Here is an 18,188-nt window from a genome sequence, read left to right on the forward strand (position 1 = left end):
ATCCACATGGTAGGATTTGTAAAGAATTTATTCGTAAATTAGGGTGGAAAATAAGTATTTGGTCACCTCAAACAAGGAAAATCTCTGGCTCTCACAGACCTGTAACGTCTTCTGTAAGAAGCTTTTCTGTCCCCACTCGTTACCTGTATGAATGGCACGTGTTTGAACTCATCATCTGTATAAAAGACACCTGTCCACAGCCTCAAACAGTCAGACTCCAAACTCCGCCATGGCCAAGACCAAAGAGCTTTCGAAGGACACCAGGAAAAGTATTGTAGACCTGCACCAGACTGGGAAGAGTGAATCTACAATAGGCAAGCAGCTTGGTGTGAAAAAATCAACTGTGGGAGCAATCATCAGAAAATGGAAGACATACAAGACCACTGATAATCAAATTCAAATTCAAATTCAAATTCAAATTTTATTTGTCACGTACACAGTCATACACAGTACGATATGTAGTGAAATGCTTGGACAACTGCTCGTGACCTAAAGAGAACAAAAAAGGAAAAGGCTATGAATAAGATAGGAAATAAATATGAAAAATTAAAAAGGGTAAATTTAACTAGGAAGGAATAAAATATAAATTAAGGTTAAAAATGAAATAACTGTACAACACAAATTAGAATGAAGGGTAAATTTAACTGGGAAGAATAAGATAAAGATAAATATATAAATTAAAGTTGAAAATAAAATAACTGTACAACAAAATACACAATACACAATATAGAACTATATAAGAATGTATGAAGAAATCTAAATATAAATAAATATATACACAATAACAGCAGCTGTACAAGTATTAACCGGAAATGAAGAATATAGTGACCAGTGTTGTGCAAAACCAAAGTCCAGAAAGTCCAGTGTGTGTGTAAGAACCACATGTGTGGGTCAGTACTGTGTGGTGGTGTGATTGAGAGACCGTATCGCCTGCGGGAAGAAGCTCCTCCTCAGTCTCTCTGTGTTGGTCTTCAGGGAGCGGAATCGCTTTCCTGACCTCAACAGAGAGAACAGTCTGTTGTTGGGATGGCTGAGGTCCTTCACCATCTTCCTGGCCTTGGTCCAGCACCGCCTGCTGTAGATTGAGTGCAGGTCAGGGAGCTCGGAGCGGATGGTAATAATCTCCCTCGATCTGGGGCTCCACGCAAGATCTCATCCCGTGGGGTCAAAATGATCATGAGAACAGTGAGCAAAGATCCCAGAACCACACGGGGGGACCTGGTGAATGACCTGCAGAGAGCTGGGACCAAAGTAACAAAGGTCACCATCAGTAACACACTACAACGGCAGGGAATCAAATCCCGCAGTGCCAGACGTGTTCCGCTGCTGAAGCCAGTGCATGTCCAGGCCCGTCTGAAGTTTGCCAGAGAGCACATGGATGATCCAGCAGAGGATTGGGAGAATGTCATGTGGTCAGATGAAACCAAAGTAGAACTTTTTGGTATAAACTCAACTCGTCGTGTTTGGAGGAAGAAGAATACTGAGTTGCATCCCAAGAACACTATACCTACTGTGAAGCATGGGGGTGGAAACATCATGCTATGGGGCTGTTTTTCTGCCAAGGGGACAGGACGACTGATCTGTGTTAAGGACAGAATGAATGGGGCCATGTATCGTGAGATTTTGAGCCAAAACCTCCTTCCATCAGTGAGAACTTTGAAGATGAAACGAGGCTGGGTCTTCCAACATGACAATGATCCAAAACACACCGCCCGGGCAACAAAGGAGTGGCTCCGTAAGAAGCATTTGAAAGTCCTGGAGTGGCCTAGCCAGTCTCCAGACCTCAACCCCATAGAAAATCTGTGGCGGGAGTTGAAAGTCCGTGTTGCTCGGCGACAGCCCCAAAACTTCACTGCTCTCGAGAAGATCTGCATGGAGGAATGGGCCAAAACACCAGCTACTGTGTGTGCAAACCTGGTAAAGACCTATAGTAAACGTTTGACCTCTGTTATTGCCAACAAAGGTTATGTTACAAAGTATTGAGTTGTATTTTTGTTATTGACCAAATACTTATTTTCCACCCTGATTTACGAATAAATTCTTTACAAATCCTACCATGTGGATTCATGGATTTTTTTTCCACATTCTGTCTCTCACAGTTGAAGTGTACCTCTGGTGCAAATTACTGACCTCTGTCATCATTTTAAGTGGAGGAACTTGCACAATCGGTGGCTGAATAAATACTTTTTTGCCCCACTGTAGATCAAGGTTAGCTGCTGTACGATAATTGTAAGCGACACAGAGACCCGGCATGCGTGCAGGTTTGGTCTCCGTACGGCGGCGTAAAGGCTGTTTGATGACACGTGACCAAGAAAACAGGACGGTGAGCAGCTGTACGTCCGCCTTTCACACCGCGTGAAAGAGAAGAAAGAGTCGGTGCGGGAGGAGGAGGAGTGGAACTGCAGGAATGTCTTTCACATGCAGAAACGTTTTGTGTGTGTTGCCCTGCAGCTGACCTCTGACCTTTCACCTCTGACACTGTCCTGTAATCAGACCTTTCTGTCCACATGAATGCCATATAAACTGAGCATAATGAAAAGTAAATCTTTGCCCTGTTGTAGTTCTTAAATCAATTTTCTTCTTTCCACTCATGGCCGGATTTACCTCCTGAGGGGCAAAGATTTCTTCTAGGGCCCCTCGTGACCCCCTTTTATTATTTCCCCAGACGTCCACAAAGAAACCGGTACAGAAAGATTAACTGACGTGTCAATTGACAGAAAATCAATGTGCACCACTGTGATAAGTGAATTATTGTTTAACCCTGATCATTCATCCCCTATTTCTTACTAACAAAGACCAGAAGCTTGGGAGCAGTTTGTTCGTTGGGCTCTTACAGTGAAGACAGTGAACAGCAATCAAGAGGCTTTGTGCTTTCAGGTGATTCATAATTGAGACTGATGCTTGTAAAAATACATCATCTGGTCTGTATTCAGCTTGGAAGCGTTAATGAATCATATTTAAGGAGAAATGCCTCAAAATCACAGCTCTCTTCAGCCCAGATGAAGCCTTTGTTTTCTGTCTTTACACGTTTCCTTTCTGTGATCGTTTGAAGGAATGAATGCACAGAAAACCTGGGGAACCTTGTCCTGCAAAAAAGTATTGTTCAAATGCGAGACATGTCTTACCAACCTGTACTGGTCTTTTGTGATAAAGAGAGAGAAGCCTAAAGGAGAAGCTGGTCAATTCACCAAACGAACAACGTTACAGCGGTCGGTGATGACCGCGAGCTGCAGGCAGTGACTGAAGGAGTGAGATCGTGTGTATAAGCAGCAGAAACTAGCTTCCTGTCCAGGCTCTCTGTTAGAGGTAGGGTGAGGAGCACAGAGCTGCTAGTCCTCAACATTGAAAGGAGCCAGATAAGGGGGATGAGGCATCTTAGATCTCGAGGCCTCCTGAGATCCTCCAGGTGAGGGGTTTGGGGCATGTCTGGCTGCGAGGAGATCCACTGATAGTTGGATATTGTTCAAATTTAAGATGCATCTTTGAGTGTGTCTAATTTTACCCCTCTCTTGTTCATCTGGATTCTTAAATATTATAAATAGAGAAGCAGGTAGACGTGGGCTTTTGCACAAAGCAGCAACAGAGTGGAAGAGTTAAGTTCCTGAGGACTCCAGGAAATACCTGAGTCACAACGACGGGCGGGCTGCCACTGCTCTGTTTCTCTCCATGTGCTCGACACCCTGCTGCAGAGGATTAAACATAACTGCCAGTAGAACGAATGAGAGCCATAATGCTTGTAGAGACAAAAATCTTGCACTTTACTCTTAAATTCTGCAAATGTATATGCTGATATCTGGCCACAGAAGAAACATACGCTTTCAATTACTATGTGCCACATGTTGCTTTTTCATTTTTGAAGTCCAGATTTTTCCAGGTGCTGGAGTGAGCGTTAACTGGTTATAAGAACATGTACATTATATCTGAGTAAACACATTCCTGAAGTCAGAGTTTAATATTATGATTAAAGAATGCAGAAGTATTAAATTTTTCCATCCAGGAAACGGTTTGCAGGCATTATTTTCCCCTGTAAAAAAGTTTTTCAGTGAGGTTTCGCTAATTTAATTGCCTCATTGCTGATTATTTCAGCTCTTGAGTGTTGATTAGTGTGCTTTTGGTATCTGTGGAAATAATGTCATGTACAGTTGGGGTTCACAGGGGCACACACACCCCTTTGGGGGGTTAATCCAGCTTCTGGTTTCAGGGTCGTAGTGACGTTTGATGAATGACCCTGAAGACTGAATTGAACCTGCAGGGGTGGAAGACTTTAATGAAGTGTAAAAATCCAAAAAATGTAGTTACGTTTTCACAAATTAAGCTGATGTCTGTGTTTTTGGGTGGATACAGTGCAGATGTTGACTTTTTGAGCAGGAGCTCATCTGACTGGCTTATATACTTTTGGGTAGTTTAATCTATAAAATTATATACAAATAATTTTCACCTCGGATGAGAGGTGAAACGTCTTCAAGCAACTTAAAGAAGTCCAGACGCTTTTCTTTGCAAGCTCCTTTGACTACGATGACCTGGATGACTGAGAACCTTCACAGACATACAAATAATTAAGATTTTTTTATATAAGAAACTAAAACTAATCTAGTGAAGTAAAACATTTCCTTTAAACGGTAATAAAACAAACTGTAAGAAATGTAACGTTCAAATTACAGGAGATTAAACTGTTGTTTTACAGTCGTTCTACTCTAATCTACTGCTTTCTTACTGTTGTATAGTATTATATTGTCAGTGCACTGTAATAATACTGCAAAAATACTGTAAAATGTAAGTGCAATTCATCAGCCAAGTACCAGGAGTGTTCACAGGATTTTTTTTTAAGTCAGAGCTAAGTACCAACCCAGAACACATGAGCACACCAGGAGAGAATGTGAGTGAGTTATTCAGACCTCTGACTTCCATATGGATATGGTGTTATTGGAACTAAACATAGCTGTAAATATGTTTGATTTTATTGCACAGTAGAAGTAAAGAGAATTAAAAATGTCAAAATGTGCCGTTTTGTGCTGTAAAATGAACAAAAAGCTTTCAGTACGTAATGTTATGTGCAGCGATTCTTTAGCCCTTCGTTGTTTCAAACAGAATGACAAAAAAGACATCCGGTTGCGTGAGAAAACAGTTTTCAGCTCCTTAATCTGTGACTTTAGAGAAAAACTTCTCAGTGAGTTTATGGTCTCATCTGGTAGTTTTAAGTTTTACTGAATCCAATATGGCATTCACTTTGCAGATTATGGTCTCAGTTAGAGTCAGACGGAAATGTAAAGGCAGGTTCTTGCAGGCGTGACTTTTCCTTTGGTTTCACTTTCAGTTAAAGCAGAAGTCCATAGTTTCGGGGCTTAGATGGGATTTTACCAACCAAGCTGTGTGCTGTCCCTGTGTGAGTCGTCCCTCGTTGAACTAAACACAGCACAAGTAAAATCATACCTGTAAAATAGCCACTTAACATCCATGAAGTTATCAATAACCCGCCTGGGATTAAATTAAGGTCAACATCAAGTCTTTTCAGTCATCATGGACAGAAGACCTTTAAGACCAAAATGCACAAAACAGTTATTTGAAAGCTCTGATCTTTCTTAAAAGCTACAACCAAAACCTAAAGAGGTCACAGGTGACGTGATAGCAGTGATGTTGTTATTGTACAACTGTTTTTGAAAGATTTTTTCTGATTTAGGTGTTTAGAAAAATCGTCTTAAATCATCTCAAAACCACTGATCCTGGTCTCTAAAATGTAAAGATTTGAATTTACTTTAATGGAAACTTATCATTTTTCCTTGTTTTTGCTTGTTTAAACCCTTTGAATTCAATTATTTGGCATGTAACTGAAGAGGAGACACTTGAACCATCATTTAAGGAGATAAGCTGGACGGATTTTGGTTTCATTTTCTTCAAGAAGCCACAACTTGAGGTGTAAATCAAGCTGTTACCTGCAGAAAACACACAAGAAGGCAAAGAAAGCTGTTTCTCAGTTTGGTCTTTATTTTTTATTTTATTTTTTTATTTGGACATTTAGCAAAATACTGCAGAAACATCCAAAGCAGTATAAGAGCTAAGGGTTACAACAAAACCAAAATAAATAATCATCATCATCATAATAAATTAAAACATGATTGCATTCGGTTTGTCTTCAGGAGCGGCTCACTGATTGCTATAATGCCACATGAACACGCCGCCCTCACATAAGTTAAAGGAAATAAAAAGGATTTGGCTACATGATGAAAAAACACAGCGACAGATCACAGGTTCGACCACACAAAGCAGTAACTTACACAAATAATTTAATAAATACATAAATAAATAGAAAAAAGATTAGATATACTGTATACTGGTAATACAGAAGGCTTTGTAGAAAATAATTATCATCATATGCTCAGCCAGTGATAAATAAAAACAATCAGGTCAGTTTAAGGCAGTTTTACAGCAGGAGTCTCTAATCCAAAGGCATTACCGGCTACACTAGTTTTACTCTCTTTTGTTTTCAGTCGACAGCTACTGATCCACAGATCCACGAGCTATGTTAAAGCTAATCAGAGTGATGAGATAAGGTCTGTTCAGGCCTGCGAAGTCTGCTTTATATCCTACAGGTCATCTCCTCTCTTAGGTCTAGGAGCTAATAGCACTTGTGCAGAGATGCTAGAAAAATAAATTAACAGTCTAACGTTTTTTTTTTAAAGAGCTTTGAGGATCATTTTAAGTGATGTTGGGGTGGGCGTGGGTGTGGGTTACAGGCCAGGAGGAGTCACACACACACCCAGAGGTTGCTGAAGTGTCCTCGAGCAAGGCACTGAAACCTTGCAAGCTGCGTGTGAGTGGATATGTGAGAGCATGCTTGGCTCTCTGTTTACCACAGAAAATGTGAATTATTTGACGATAATTTTTACTCGAAAAGACACAAATAAGCACATTTTTCACGTGTCTTTGAGGAAGATTGGACTTCGGTGTGGTTTTGTCCTTTGGAGATATATAGCTACAGTGAAACAGAATTACTCCCAGAGTTACAACTTCTCACAAACCTCTTTACATCTGTTACTCAGTTTAAGGAAGTGTGCTTTAGGGTACAGATGTTTTTTATTTTTCAGTGGAACTCTGAAATCCTAAAAACAAAAAGAAACACGCGGGTGGACTCTGATTCCCGGTGTGTGCCAGTCCACAGTTCGGGATCAGCAGGCGGGGCGGAGCGGCATCTGCAGCAGGATGACCTGCCGGTTCTCGGACGGGTGGCATTTGTTGATGTGCCTCGTGAGTCCCGGTGAGCTGTAGAAAACTGCGGGGCAGTATTTGCACGAGTACACCTGTGAGGAATGCAGCAGGCGGATGTGCCGCTCCTGGCTGCCTCTGCTGGTGAAGTTCTCCCCACACACGGGGCACAGGTGGCAGCAGGAGGCGCTCAGGTTGAGCGGCGCCGCGCTCTGCTCGCAGCCCGCCGCGTCCTCCTCCGCCGCCGCTTTTGGGGACCCGTGCTGCGACGCCAGGTGTTTCCGCAGGTAGGCTTGGCGCTTAAACCTCTTCCCGCACTGACTGCAGTCGTACAGTCCGTCCTCTGAACCGGACTCGGACGGCTCGGGGCTGGGTGTGTCCCTGTCACTAGAATCCTTTGCTTCATCCGAGGCCGTCTTCGACGCGGACACCTTGTCGCTCGGCGTATTTTGCGGCTTCGGTTTGTGCCAGCGCCGATGGGAGGCGAGGTTGGCCGGGCAGCTGAACACCTTGTCACACTCGGGACACCGATACTCAACCCGGACTATCCTGGAGCATTTGTGCTGCGCCAAAGCGAACGGGTCTGCGTACGCCTCCCGGCATAGCTGGCACACAAACTCCCCCAGCGGGACGTGGTCTCCTCCGGCCGGTGGCGCTCGGGGAGGTTTCTGGTCCACCGGCGCCTCTTTAATCTTCAGCCCGAGAACCGGAGACGTAGTGACATCATCCTCAAAGTGCAGTTTGCGGATGGCTTTGGTTTTCTTGGACGGCGGCTTGCCTTTGCGCTCGGCGTCGTTGGCGCAGCGCTTGGAGCCGCCGGTTGCAGCGGCGGGGAGCGTCCCGGCGGATGACGAGCTGCTCTCGGGGCGGCTGCTGTTGCTGGAGCCGATCTTCAGGTCCACCGGGGCGAAGAGGTGATCCAGGGCGGTGATGGCTGCCGGTGTGGGAAAAGACTCCGCGGAAACCGGCGAGCCGAGGCTGAAGCGGGCCTCGGAGTAGGAGCGGTCGTGCTCGTGGCTGACGGGGCGGGTGGGGCTGTACAGAGACTGATACACCGCCTCCGGGTTCCCGAACTGCACGGGCTTAGCATCCGGCTCCGGAGCCGTAGCCGCCGCCCCGCAGGTGGGCGTAGGCGTCAGCGCGCGCACCGGGATGGAGACGAGATGCGCTGAAGAGGAGGAGGAGGGCGGCAGCAGCGGCGGAGCATCAGCCGCCGTTTGGTCCGTTTCTTCGTCCTCGGAGCGGACCCGGTAGGACACCGGGTTGGTTTTCTTGTTCCTTTTTACCAGGAATCCTCTGGGCATGTTTGCGGGGAGCTGAAGGCACTTTGGGCGCTGCGGGAAGAAGAAAACCACTTTCAGCCGCTCGCGCACAAAATCAAACCATCTGATGCGTCTTTTTTCTCTCTGTTTGTTTGTTTCCTCCTGCTATTGATCCCGTGTTCTCCTCTCGAGGTCCTTTCACCACAACATAGCTGCACTCTTTTTAAGGCGACATGATGACATTGTTCCCGTCCCCCCCCTCGTTGCCTCATCCCCGACCAATCAGAAGGAGCCGAGGTCCCCTGTGGATTTGGGGAGTGGGTGTGGGAGGATGGAGAGGCTGATGGAAGCTAGGAGGAGGAGGGCGGATTTGCAGATTGCAAAGCAGATGTACCTGAGGGTTTTATTGTATTTCCCCCCACCACACACACACACACACACACACACACACACACACACACACACACACACACACACACACACACTCCCTCCTCCTCGTCTCGACCCGGGCACACGCCAGGAGTCTCCTGCTTTTACGGTCTGATGAGTTTGTATAGAAATCTACACGTGCCTCGGCTTTATGTGTCTCTTTCTGGGGGTGGTGGGGTCTCTGGTTTGGCTACAAAGGGGGCATATCCGTCCACATAACGGCCCAAAATAACAATACAGAAAAATGGAAGGTAGAGGAAGAAACTTCAAAGGGCTAAAATGCGCATAATAGGGAAATAAAGTACAAATGCTCAACATCATTTTAAGCAAATGTCAGTGAAAGCAGCTCCAGACTTTAACTGCTTCCATTCAAAACCTTCAGAATGTTTAAGACACTCATAAAGACTTCCGGGGAAACAAACTTCCCCGAGATCAGATCTGCAGTCCGGCTTTTACGCACACGAAAGCCAGCTGAAATTCGACCTCAGCGGACAAATAACTAAACATCCACAATAATAGGGACAGATTTGAAACCACCGTGGCCCTGCAGCATGTGCGCTGGCGTGACAGTTAACTCCGGACATATGAATCCGTCATTTTACGCATACATAATTAATGGAGAGCGGAGGGTGTCCTGCTTTGCATCACAATGGTCGCGCTTGTGCAAGCTGTAGACCCGTCCTGATTGAAAAGGAAATTGCACAGTTGAAAAAAATGGAAGATGAAGAAGAAGTGGGGGTCTACCCCCCCCGGCACACAAAAAGCAATCTGGACCCTAGATACTGTCGGCGCGTGCTGCGCGTAATCAGTGCGCTTTTTCTGTCTCCAAATGGGGCAAAGCGAGGTTATCTGGCCGTTAAACCACATCAAACCCCGCAGGTCCAGTCTGACCCGGTCAGTCGGATGTGAGTCTGTCCTGCACCGTGAGAGATGATGCTCCCATCATCTCTTGTCTGTCGGTGCAGGGCTCGAGGACACGTTTGACAGGTGCAAGATTCTGGCGTAAAATGAAGACGTGAGAGAGATGTCCGGAAAGTCTTTTCACTAACCCATTTCAAATTTTGACTGTTGGCGTGTCCAAACTGAGAGCATTCAATAAACACGCGTCGTTTCTTGTGTTCTGGTCTTTTTTATGAAAAAATCTACATCTGTCTCTTACGAATATTTAAACCCACATTTTCCTAAAACAACATTCAAAATAATGTGTGTCCCTTTAAAATCCACGTGTTTCGAGAACTTTCTTTAATCAGTTGTTATCGTTTTTAATTTTTAAATGTTCCTCGGGTAGAAGCAGGCACATGCCTCCAAATGTTTAAAAAAAACAACAACAACTAGATTTTCTGATAAAAAAAAAAAGCTCACATCTTTTAAAAGTGAGATTTTTTATCCAGTGGGAGCTGTGTTAAAAAAATTATAGTTAAACTTTATTTATAGGTTATTTCACCCATAATGCTCATTTCATGATAACAGGGAGTGCAGGTGGATAATGGTTTAGCAGTAACAGGTCAGCGCACAAAATGAACTAACATCTATACAAACACTGCAAAACTCTCATTGAGCGCCGTGTACAGTGTGTGTTTATTACCACGGACAGCGCATTGTGATATCCACGCAGTGAAGCTGACACTTAAAGTCACTCAGCGTTTCATGTCCTACAATCTGACTTTATATTTCCACACAAGCAGCGTGCTGTTTTCTCAGCTTGCGGGTTCAGGCATATGTTCTCTGTGTGCATTAGTGAGTGTGTGTGCGTGTTGGAGTGTGCGTGTGTGTGTGTTACTTTCCCGACAGGCTTCAGCTCAGCCTCATTAGCATACAGCTGTAGAGTGACGCCCTCCTCATTTCCCCTCCTCCTCCTTCCAAAAAGCCAAACATCCACTTTTATGTGCAGCATCTATAGGGCCCTGTGATTGGTCACACTCCTGCAGAGTCACACTTACAGTTGGCACATTGTATAGAAGAAAAAACAAAACAAAACAGGAATGTAAAAGTATGCCAGACTCTCGTCCTCATCTGGTGTAAAACACTGCTCACACTCTGATTAATGAGAGATCTTAAGGATTAAAAAGGAAATTATCAGATGTCCACACAAGAAAAATGAATGCAAGCATTAATTTAATGGTAATAGCGTTAAAAGTTAGCCAGAACTCTTACACAAAGAAAGTTTTACTGGATTAGACCACTCTCTCTCTCTATCTCTGAAAACAATTAAAATAACATTTATTTGATGGAAAATTTTTGGATTATATTGATTAATCGAAGCAATCTAAGAAAACACATATTTTTTTAACCATTTGATGGAAAACAAATCAGTAGTGTTAATCAGTGTTTTGGTGTGAGTAATCCAGTTTGGAGACGCTGACTGTCTGTTTGCTTTCTCTGAACATAACAGGACTAAAAAATGTCATGTGACTCCTGACTGTGTTTTTGTGCTGAGCTGCTGATTTTAAAAATTTCTCCAGGACTCTAAAGATCTGATATAATAATATATTTACACATAGCAGACACAGTGTCTCCACAGCGTTCCTGAGCCAGCTCAAATGATTGGAGGTATCCAGTGACACATACACAATATAAACCAGTTACCACACCTCAAACAGAGTCTGATTTGTTTTAGTATTTTAACAGGCGTGAGGTCAGAGCTGGCCCGGGCAGGCGAACATGGGCAGCAGGTTTCGGTTGTAACTCAGATACTTCACAGCACTGCTCCTCAGAGCCGCTCGACTGTCCTCGTCTTTCAATTGGTCTGGAGGGCAGAGGTCCTGCAGAGACACACAGGTGGAGAGTAAAATCTCAGCACTGCACTGAGAGAGCTTCTTTTTTTCCACAGACCAGCAGGTTCTGATCGGTGCCCGACTCAAAGTGTGCCGGAGAACTCTAAGCTCGCGCTGAAGGTGTGATCGCTGTGGAGAACTGATGTGAGGAGACATGTAACTGACTCCATCCAACCGAGTACTTAATGCTTCATTCACTAAATTTTACTTCTACAGCACATTTAAAATCAAAGTATTTTACACTAAAATAAAATAAACAGGTTCCTAAAAAAGACACTACAATCTGTCTGAGGACATCTGGGATGTCTTTCCGGGGTTTCAGTGTAACAACAGCAAAGGCACAAGCTCGCTCTGACTGCTGGATGATCAGGAGTGACTGAAGAGCAGATCTTAATGATTTTATTCAGACAAAAGAAAGAAAGACTCACCCGAGCTCTGACCAAAACACTGGATGAACGTCTCAATAGAGAAAACATCCCTGATGTTACCACACAGAACTTTTAAGAAGTTTAAAACACGCTTCAGTCTGGAAATTTGCAGGAAAACATGAACGACTGTTTCACATGGACAGCAATAACAATCTGATTTCAGCCGGCAGGGCAGCAGGACGTGGAAGTTCCTGCCTCAGTCTCAAAATTCTTCACCTTCACAAAGGCCACGTGCAAAGATTTAACCGTGCATCGTAACCAATACAGTTTAACCCTCAGAGGGGCATAAGTGTGATGTAGGAGATGAGAAGTGGAGCACCAACCTTGAGTTTGAGGGTCTGCTGAAGCTCCTGCTCTAAATCGGAGAATCTGTCGTGGAAAACGGCCAAACAGCTGCTCTGTGTGAAGAAACTGGAGAGAAAACCTTTACATCAGTGCTTCGGTTCAGCACCAACAACCAGAGGTTTTAAGGGAAAAGGGTGCACCCGAGTTATAACATTGACAATAACAACTGTTTCAAATCTAGATTATGTCAGAAGCTTAAATCAGAATCTGATTCCATTGCCCTGCATCTACATAATGTAGAGGTTAATTTCCACCACTGGAAACTTTCTTTGTGTGAACCGACTGTTTACATAAAAGCTCAGTGAAGCTTTGAAATAAAAACACACACACGCACACTTCCAGAAGCTTCCCTAAGTGTGTCGGCTGAATAAGCCTCAGCCGCCACACGGTCAATCAATTATCTTAACGGCTCCTGATGCTCCGTCAGCCTCCACAATGACTTTACGAGTCAGCTGACTGAGCAGCATGATGGGGAATCGGCCTCTGTGGTTGCGAGGCTCCAGCTTTGTCTCGTCCTGGACCGACCACAAAGACAGATTGGGGAGCTGCATAAACAGATTAGGAGGTGGTGGTGGTGGGGGGACAATAGCCCTCCATGTCTGGGGGTCATTTGTGTTGAAACCTCAGAAGCAGGTCACCCACTGCTTGACAAATACCTACTCACTGGATAGTCATGCCAACAAACACACACACACACACAAAGTGAGAGGACAAAGGCAGCGGAGGCCCGAATCTTCCTCGTGTGTTGAAGTGATCGGTCAGCGGTTACATGACGTCAAAGCGGCTTGTTTCTGTGCAGAACTCAGTTATGAAAACATCTGTTTTTACACAGCTGCCCACCTGCCGTCTGCCTCGTTTCAGTGCCAAAAATCACACATCAAAAAGTGAAAAACAGCAGCGTGAGTTCTTCTGCAGTCACTTACATGCATACCTGAAATTATACTCCTGCAGAGGGCTGGACAAAATAACAGAAATGCTGTATAAAAAACACAATAACCATGTAGGAAACACCAATCTGCCGAAGCTGCTTTATTATTCTCTCGACGACATACTGAAACCAGACATCGGGCTCTTCACCAAACTGCTCATTTCTGCCAGTCTAATCAGAGTGTGGGATGTTTTGCCGTTTATTCGCCTGCTGCTGCATCAGTCCTGACAAAGACTCGAGCAAAAACATTGGACAAAAGATCGGATTTTTATTTTTGTCCTTGTGAGGATTTGTTTTTACAGTGCGAGTGACTGATTATGCTCCCTCGAATATGTTTATGCACTATACTTAAAAAGTATAAGCATGAGAGTTAAAGAACAACCATGGTTTGCTAAAAGACATCGGCAGCAGAATGTAAATGACCTTCGAGGATAGTGGTGTTTGTTTGGAGGAGGAAATATTTCTTCTTCACTTAAAGATAACAAATACTCGAAGAGCTCTCGCTTTTGGTTTGACCTCCACCTGCTGTCATGTAGATAATCCCAGCAGCCTTGCTGTTACCACAGTATTACTAAAGCTGCAAAAAGAACTTCAAACTAACAAAGTTTCACGTGTAAGCAGGAAAAGAAATGAAGTTTTGAAAGGTTAAACAGGCTTCAAACCTGAGGGCTGAAAATGAAAATACAGAAAACTGCAGTTCCTCTAATGACCACTAGAGGCTGGCTCCAAACACGAGTCAGTCTAGGTTTCCAGTAGAAATTGGGTATGCGTTTACTGCCTGATGTAAAACACCTCTGGTGTTGGTTCTGTTGGGTCCTTTTTAGCCATTTTAATAGAATCTTAAAATGACATAATATGACTTTCTGTTTTGCCAGACCACCCAGGGAGGTTGTGATTTAGTTTAGGAAAATCTGGCATTTTATTTGTATGTTACTTTGCAGTAACCAGCAGGTGTGTGTGTGTGTGTGTGTGTGTGTGTGTGTGTGTGTGTGTGTGTGTGTGTGTGTATGTGTATACATAAGTGTAGATTTTTGGGGGAGGTGCACAAATCCTGGTGAAAAATGATTTGGGGGTTTGTTTTTATATAAATTCAATTAAAACTGACCTGCTATGCTTTTACTTATTCAATATATATTTCATGCTAGCGTGTATACAAATAATATGGGCAGATGTTCAGTAAAACAGTATTTGTCAGTGTTTGTCCCACCTGTACAGATCAGGGATCAGGCCCTGCTGGTAGCAGCTCAGCAGCTGGCCCAGCAGCTGCTGATGTTTCATGTAGAGACTCAGGTAATTGGAGACGGGGAGAGGCTTCAGGGACAAGCAGGTGAGCGTCTCCACAAGCTCATAGCAGTCAAGATGCAAGCAGAAGTAGTCGCCTCTCTCCGGCTGTCCCGTCACAATTGCTCTGTCCTGTAACTTTGGATGGAGGAACACGAGCACTGATCTCTGGTTCCAAGTTATAATGCAAATCTTCAAAAGCAAATCAAAATACTTGAATAGTCAATTAAAAATAATATCAACTAAAAACACTAGAAGATGATTAATAATCTGAAAAACAAAAGTCGATTAACGGCCACATTAATTTTTAATCAATAAAAAAAGAAAAAAGTGTGTTGTATTCAATACCACAATTCAATTCAATTTTATTTATATAGCGCCAAATTACAAAAATAGTCGCCCCCATTTAACAGGAAGAAACCTGTTGCTTTCTTGTTTCATTTTGCTTTTTCGGTTTTAAGTTGAAATAACATCAGAACATGTTGTGTTAATCAGGAATTAAATTTCTTAATAAATATAATCATTCCCAGGTTACATGTTTGACATGAAACACCCAGAGATTGAACTCCTGGGCAGTGAGTGCTTACCTGTTTAACTTTAGGGCCTGTCAGGTCTGTTGGAGATGGTTTGGTCACATGCAGGTAGTGATATCCTCCAGGAAGCTTACCACCTGAGGAGAGAGCAAAACACATGACACACGTTAAGATATTTCCAGATATTTATTTATTACCCCGTTATTCCATGAGTATTACCAAGCTGTTATAACAGTATAAAGTACTCACAATACCTCAGCTTTACCTCAGAGAACTTCTGATGCACATTTTATAATACGAGCATTTAATCAGAAAATTGTTTGCGGGATAAATATTATTTATAATCTAACAAACCAACACTTAGAAAACACTGCAGTGAAAAGCCTGTGGTCTTATCAGCGGGAGATATCTCAGTAAGATTAGCTTCAGTGCTGAAAAATTCTGTGGCTTCGAAAATTGGACAGCAGCAAAAACATCATAACAGGCATTTCACTGTTAGCATCCACCCACTGAGGAAAACACAACTGAGACAATGAACTCAGATAACAGCCGCTGATATGGCGTCTGTGCTCTCCCTGAACGCTGAGATCCCTTTGAAAAGTTCACGTGTGTTTCATCTCTCTGAGGAGGGCGAAGCAGAGAGGCTGTCGTGTTTATGTAACCCGCCGAGTGGCCTTGGTCGCTCGGTGAATGCGCTGCGGCACAATGCGGCATTGTTACGGCAGCTATAATTCGAGTGTCCGCCACAATAACATCGGCGCTGGGTGGGTGGGTGAAAGATTGGAAAATGTTTCACAAACACATAATGAAAAACATTCTGGCGGTACGAATTCTCTCAGATAAAAGCAGGCGACAACAGGCGTGGACAGGAGGAAGGACAGCGAGGAGAACATCGAGCTGAAGCGACAAACCCTGAAAGTATATGCAAAGCTGAGATCTGCCCATGAATGTGAAGGAATTTTAAGATGGGTCAGCTCTTCTGGGCCCACTGAGAAACCAGTTCAGTTGTAGTTTCCCAAGAAGATTCATTTCTATAATAAATAAACAGGGTCAGACCGGCAGAGCTGGCTGCTGTTGGGAACCAATAAACGAAACCACAAAAGTGAGAATTTTAACGTCACATCGTCAAGGGACGATATATATATATATGTATATATATATATATATATATATATATATATATATATATATATATATATATATATATATATATATATATATATATATATATATCCATATCCCTTGGGCTTCCATCCTCCACTGTGTGGAAGGTCCCTGATCAGAAGTCCACCAAAAAATATGAGTTATTGGCTGTAGCTCAGGCAGGTAGAGCAGGTCAGCTACTGATCGGAAGGTTGATGGCTCGATTCCTGGCTTCTCACTAGTCTACATGCCAAATATCCTTGGCCAAGATACTAAACTTTGGAGGGGGCAGGGATAGCTCAGTATGTGGAGTGATCGGAAGATCGGGGGTTCGAATCCACAGAACGGTTACCCTGAGGTACCCCTGAGCAAGGTACCGTCCCTACACACCGATCCCCGGTGCGCCTGCTTATTGGCTCCCCACTGGGTGAATGGGTCAAATTCAGAGAGAGTAATTTTGCCACGGGGGTCAAAAAAGTATACATTATTATTATTACTGCAGATGGAAATAAATCTTTTGCTGTTGTTAACTCTTCTCAATTCAAGACTAATTTGACCCATTCTGATTATTTTCAGCCCCATATTTTTACTTTTACTCACCTTTGCATGTTTCATGGCTGAAAATAATCCTCCAAAATTATTCTGCCTTTAAGGCAATTCCCTTAACCCTCTCAGGCTCATATTAAGTTTTTGTTGCTAATGCACAAAAGAATACCTGCAGTGGTACTTCTGAGTAAAAAAACTTATAAAATATGTATGTGGGGTAATCAGGTTGTTAGCTTTTAACTGTTGCAAATCTGCAAAGCCTGCCTTGAGAGGGTTAAGCTAAAGCTAAGGCTAAAGCTACTGCTTTCTGAAATTATCCATCAATCAAAACTAAACCTTGGTTCTAATCAGACCTTGAATCTTGGCCTGCTTGTACAGCAGTACCAGACGATCTGTTTCAGGTGGAGGCGCCTCAGCAGGCTCCACGGTTGGATCAAACAGGGGCAGCATCATGGCTGCCAGGTCCTGGCCCACTTCCTTGGAGTTAAAGTTGGCATGTGTCCACTCATCTATGTAGTAACGGCGGGAGAATTTGGTGAGAGGCCCGGCAGCCCAAATGGACGAATTGGTGGTTCTGAAGCTGGAGTTTATGACAAGCCTGCCATCAAATACCAGGAAGGACTTGTTGAAGCTGTTGAAAGCGTCGTAGTCGACTCCTTTATTGGAGAGGTTGATGAACACCTGAAAGGACAAAAAGAGCCATCGAGTTTCGAGGTGGAATCTTTATTGGATTCACACTTTACACGATCCAACATCTACCTGATGTTTTTACCTTTCTTCGTTTATGTATATATATCTGATAAATATGAGCTACAGACGGGGAACAAACTGGGGGCAAGTCTTTGTAAGAACAGAGGAGTCGACCCCTGCTGGCCACTACAAAGAATGCAGGTTAAAAGCCACAGCTTCACTTTGAAGCACACCCATTTTTTTAACATATTCAGTCTGTGCTTGAAATTAAACTTCCCAAATTAAGATGATAAATATAAGATGGCTCTCGAGTGGTGAGGCTTTCAGGAAACTAAATACTGACACAGATAATTATTCATCCTGAAGTCCACAAGCTGCTCAGAGTCAAGAGGCCTGAGTGATGAAGCTGCGATTACAAACCCACGATAAAACAAACTCATAATATGTTCTTTGAAAAAACAAAACTCTGGAGGTGGAATAAAATTGTCATTTATTAAACTTATAGGTACTTTGGGGTTTTGCATTCATTGTTTTCCTAAATACTTGTGTGTCTGTCTTCCACAGCATGTGAAATACACACAGACTAATGACAACAGGGCCTTGCACACAGCAGAATTTTAACAAGAAAA

At 43.5% G+C, this 18,188-nt stretch overlaps 2 protein-coding genes across 4 annotated transcripts in view; both read right to left on the bottom strand.

The window, feature by feature from the left end:
* Positions 1-5,967: 5,967 nt before the first annotated feature.
* Positions 5,968-10,899, bottom strand: insm1a (insulinoma-associated 1a). Its single transcript, XM_004561046.3, has one exon. It carries the CDS (start codon positions 8,502-8,504, stop codon positions 7,164-7,166), a length of 1,341 nt encoding a protein of 446 aa, XP_004561103.3. The 5' UTR covers positions 8,505-10,899; the 3' UTR covers positions 5,968-7,163.
* Positions 10,900-10,989: 90 nt separating this feature from the next.
* cfap61 (cilia and flagella associated protein 61) overlaps positions 10,990-18,188 on the bottom strand; it is a 45,406-nt gene continuing 38,207 nt past the window's right edge. For 2 of the 3 annotated variants that reach the window (XM_076874174.1, XM_012921817.3), the window contains 5 exons: positions 17,223-17,550; positions 15,235-15,317; positions 14,574-14,839; positions 12,417-12,504; positions 10,990-11,653 (listed from right to left, as the gene is read on the bottom strand). In XM_076874174.1, coding sequence (XP_076730289.1) covers positions 11,528-11,653; positions 12,417-12,504; positions 14,574-14,839; positions 15,235-15,317; positions 17,223-17,550 — 891 coding nt within the window. In that variant the 3' untranslated portion in view covers positions 10,990-11,527. The remainder of the gene's footprint in view (positions 11,654-12,416; positions 12,505-14,573; positions 14,840-15,234; positions 15,318-17,222; positions 17,551-18,188) is intronic. The other variant, XM_004561047.4, reaches the window with a different exon arrangement.

Source organism: Maylandia zebra, linkage group LG15 (genome assembly GCF_041146795.1).
Source record: "Maylandia zebra isolate NMK-2024a linkage group LG15, Mzebra_GT3a, whole genome shotgun sequence".
Taxonomy (NCBI): Eukaryota; Metazoa; Chordata; class Actinopteri; order Cichliformes; family Cichlidae; genus Maylandia; species Maylandia zebra.

Excerpts from the sequence above, each read along its gene's own strand:
- insm1a (XM_004561046.3), bottom strand. The coding sequence starts at position 8,504 with ATGCCCAGAGGATTCCTGGTAAAAAGGAACAAGAAAACCAACCCGGTG.